Below are 3,848 nucleotides of genomic sequence, written 5' to 3'. Positions count from 1 at the left end.
GCTTGTTCTGAAACATAATTCTTCATTCTTACAATAAAGAATTCTTATACTTAAGAAAACTGGGATGAAAATGTGTCATGACAGTCAATGTTATAGGTCAAGTTGATGGACCAATAAGACAGAAAAGCAGAATATAGGTTACAGTGTAAGGAGGTGGGGAAATTGTCTCTAATGAAGTGCAAAAGAGACAACAAATCTAATAGAAATGGTGGGAAGTTGTCAACGACAGGGATAGTCAGCACACAATGTCTCAAGGAAAGAAATTCAACAGATTCTTGGTTAATTGATAATCTGGCTGAGTGATTGTCAATAAGATTTCACCCTCTTGATGAGTATTCCCAGTCTTGCCCCTTTCATGCCTTTGTTCTTGAGGCTATAGATAGAGTGATTTAGCATGGGAGTGACAACCATGTACAGTATGGAGGCAATAGCATTGATCTCTGAATTGCTAGATGATGGAAAAAAAATATTGTGCAATATTTGTCCCAAAGAATATGAGCACCACAGAGAGATAGGAACAACATGTGGATAAGGCTTTGCCGAACCCTTTAGTAGAGGGGACCCTCAGAACAGAGACCCCAAGTAAAGACATAAGCGAACAGGATTCCACTCAGTGGCAGGAAGACAGACATTACCCCTAGAATGAAGATGATCAGGTCACTGAGGGAGGTTTCTGAGCAGGAGAGCTTGAGCAGGACAGCAAGGTCACATAAGAAACGGGGAATGGTCCTATTAACACAGAAGCACAGTGGGACTAGTAAGAGTGTATGAGACAGGGCAATGGCACAGGTGAGGACGCAGGACCTAATCACCAACAGAAGACACAGCTCTACCCTCATGATGTTGGTGTAATGGAGAGAGTAACAGATGGCCACATACCTGTCAGATGCCATCACTGCAAGAAGAAAACCATCAAGATAACGGAATATTATAAAGAAAAATGCCTTCAAAATGCACCCTGTGTGAGTGATATATTTGCAGTGAGTCTGCATGTTCATTTGGATCTTAGGAACTGTGATAGATGAAAAGGAGATGTCAGTGATGGACAAATGACTGAGGAAAAAGTACACAGAGGTGTGGAGGTGAGAGTCCAGCCTGACGAGCAGGATGATGAGCAGGTTCCCCGGCACCGTGGTCAGGTACATGCCCAGGAACAGGGTGAAAAACGTGCCCTGATGCTCCGGCAGGATAGGGAGCCCCTGGAGGAGGAACTCAGACACACTGCTTAGGTTCTCAGCTATCATACTGCTCCTCTATATGCTGGAGATGATAAGGTTTGGGAATCTCAGGAACATAGAAAGCATGATCTGGACCATCACATCTCCTACTGTAATTCTCTGAGAAAACAATGAATTTTTAACTATACTCCTATTAATTTCTCACACCTGTGGATGCACGCATCTTACTTCTATCCCAGTCTGGCTCTAGGAAAACATCACACCAAAAAGCAGTCAACAAGATCTTGTTGCACAGAAGCAACAAGTGTTTTCTGTTTCACTGAAACATTATTTATTGAACATTGAATCTGAACACGGACCTCTACTAAGGACGAAGATTGCAGCAGTGAACAACAAAGGCAAGGTCCCTCCCTTCTATGAGTAAATTTTTTTATGAGCATACTGGGATGAATTACTACACCAAGACAGAGCCAAACCACTATAATTCACTACAGCAGAAGTGGTAGATGAGCCTCCTCAAACTTATATCAGTGTTTCTGCCTTAAAGTACGGTAGCCCCCCATATCTGTGTTTTCACCTTTTGTGGTTTCCGTTACCCACAGTCAACCGCAGACATCATCTGCTCCTGACATCCAAGCATCAACATTGTCATAGCTCAATGATCCTTCTTCTGATGTATCATCAGAAAGTCAATAATAGGGCCGGCCCCATGGCTTAGCGGCAAAGAGCGTGCGTTCTGCTACTGGCGGCCCGAGTTCGGATCCTGGGCGCGCACGGATGCACCGCTTCTCTGGCCATGCTGAGGCCGCGTCCCACATACAGCAACTAGAAGGATGTGCAACTATGACATACAACTATCTACTGAGGCTTTGGGGGAAAAAAAAAAGGAGGAGGATTGGCAATAGGTGTTAGGTCAGAGCCGGTCTTCCTCAGCAAAAAGAGGAGGATTAGCATGGATGTTAGCTCAGGGCTGATCTTCCTCACAAAAAAAAAAAAAAAGAAAGTCAGTAATAGCTCACTGCTGTGTCACAATGCCCACATCATTCACTGTGCTTCATCTCATCACGTAGGCGTTGTATCATCTCACAGTATCACACGAAGAAGGGTGAGTGCAGTACAGTAAAATATTTTGAGAGACAAAGACCACTTTCACATAACTTTTATTAGACATATTATAGTAATTCTTCTACTTTATTTTTAGGTTATTGTTGCTAATATCTTACTAAGAATAATTTATAAATTAAACTTTACCATAGGTATGTATGTATAGGAAAATAAAGTATATACAGTGTTAAGTATGGTTTCTGGCATCCACTGGGGGAAGTGAAATGTATCCTCTGTGGATAAGGTGGGATACTGTATATCATTACAGATATTATATATCATGTATATTATATATATATTTATACACACATATGTGTGTGTAACATTTCTGTCCCCTCCTGTATTATTGGGGGCCTATGGTATTTATGCTATTTATGTTTCTATTACTTAAAAGCTAAAATGGGTGAAAGAACAGAAATTCTTAGTGTAGCTGGGAGGATTTTTAAAATCTGGGAATGTAAAGCTGATGTATGGATTTAATCAGGAAATATACGTAAAGCCCTTAGCCTAAAACACAGATGTTCACCATTCTTATGAAAGATAGTTTGTGGACTATTGTGGTTTGGGAGCTATTCTGGCATCAAGCAGTTTTAAATAACCACCCATTTCCAGAGTGACCATGAGTTTACAATTCTAGGTCACTAGGATCTGGCCAGGTTCACAGGAGGAAAGTGTGACAATGCTCCAACAACACCACCTCTGCTCTGGAGTCTCATGTTACTGTGTATGTATTACCATTTTCTGTACACTAAAAATTGTCAAGTATTAGCTACTTCATGTGGTTCAATCTAATATGACTGTGTGATCAGAGCCCATGCTCTTAACCATTACACAGGGAAACCTCCCCTTTAATTGGTTAGGGAAACCAAGTATGCTATATTATTTTAGAGCTGCAAAGAAGCCAATGTTTTCCAAAATTTTCTTAGTCCCTGCCTGGATAATTTCATTAATTCAAATTTGTATACTTTCCAACTGACACAAAATTCTCACATACATTCACTTCTATTTAAATAATAAATATTTACTGAAGCCCTGTAAGGTTCACTACATTATAGTAATTCTTTCCGTTTTATAGATGTGGAAGCTGAGGCCAGGGAGTTAAGTAGGTTTCCCAAGGTCTCACTGCTATTTGATGGTGATTCTGCACTCTAACTTCACACAGCATGATGCCCAGGGGTTTTTTTCCTGGAATGTTTGGTGAAAGTAAAGAGTGACAAAATTCTGAGTGACTCAGTCATACTCAGTTATATGAAAATGATAGCAGATCCTTGAAAACAGGGAGTCATGCAGAGTTTGGTTATCTCAAAGAATGGTGCCCCAGGTGGAGGACACTTAAGGAAATATTTGAGGTCATGGGGACCCATCAGATGCCCACAAACACACAAGCACACAGGCAGATCCATCGTCAAGTGCAGATTTCCTGCTACCTCTGACCTGTGCTGGTCGCTGGTGACTTCAGACACCTTCTGCTCCAGACTGTTGCCCAAATCCTTGGCTTCTCTTCACGAGACTCAGTATCCAAATAGAAGACATATCTGTTGCCTCAGCACTTTCTTATTTCTTAGC

The 3,848-nt window shown here is 41.3% G+C and overlaps 1 protein-coding gene across 1 annotated transcript; it reads right to left on the bottom strand.

Annotated features, from left to right (window-relative positions):
• Positions 1-548: 548 nt before the first annotated feature.
• On the bottom strand, positions 549-1,244 carry LOC131393598 (olfactory receptor 1J2-like). Its single transcript, XM_058524668.1, has one exon. It carries the CDS (start codon positions 1,242-1,244, stop codon positions 549-551), a length of 696 nt encoding a protein of 231 aa, XP_058380651.1.
• Positions 1,245-3,848: the final 2,604 nt, after the last annotated feature.

This window comes from Diceros bicornis, chromosome 28, assembly GCF_020826845.1.
Source record: "Diceros bicornis minor isolate mBicDic1 chromosome 28, mDicBic1.mat.cur, whole genome shotgun sequence".
Taxonomy (NCBI): domain Eukaryota; kingdom Metazoa; phylum Chordata; class Mammalia; order Perissodactyla; family Rhinocerotidae; genus Diceros; species Diceros bicornis.
This window is presented reverse-complemented; position numbering and strand designations above follow the sequence as displayed.

Coding starts and splice junctions, on each gene's coding strand:
- LOC131393598 (XM_058524668.1), bottom strand. CDS start 1,244: ATGATAGCTGAGAACCTAAGCAGTGTGTCTGAGTTCCTCCTCCAGGGG.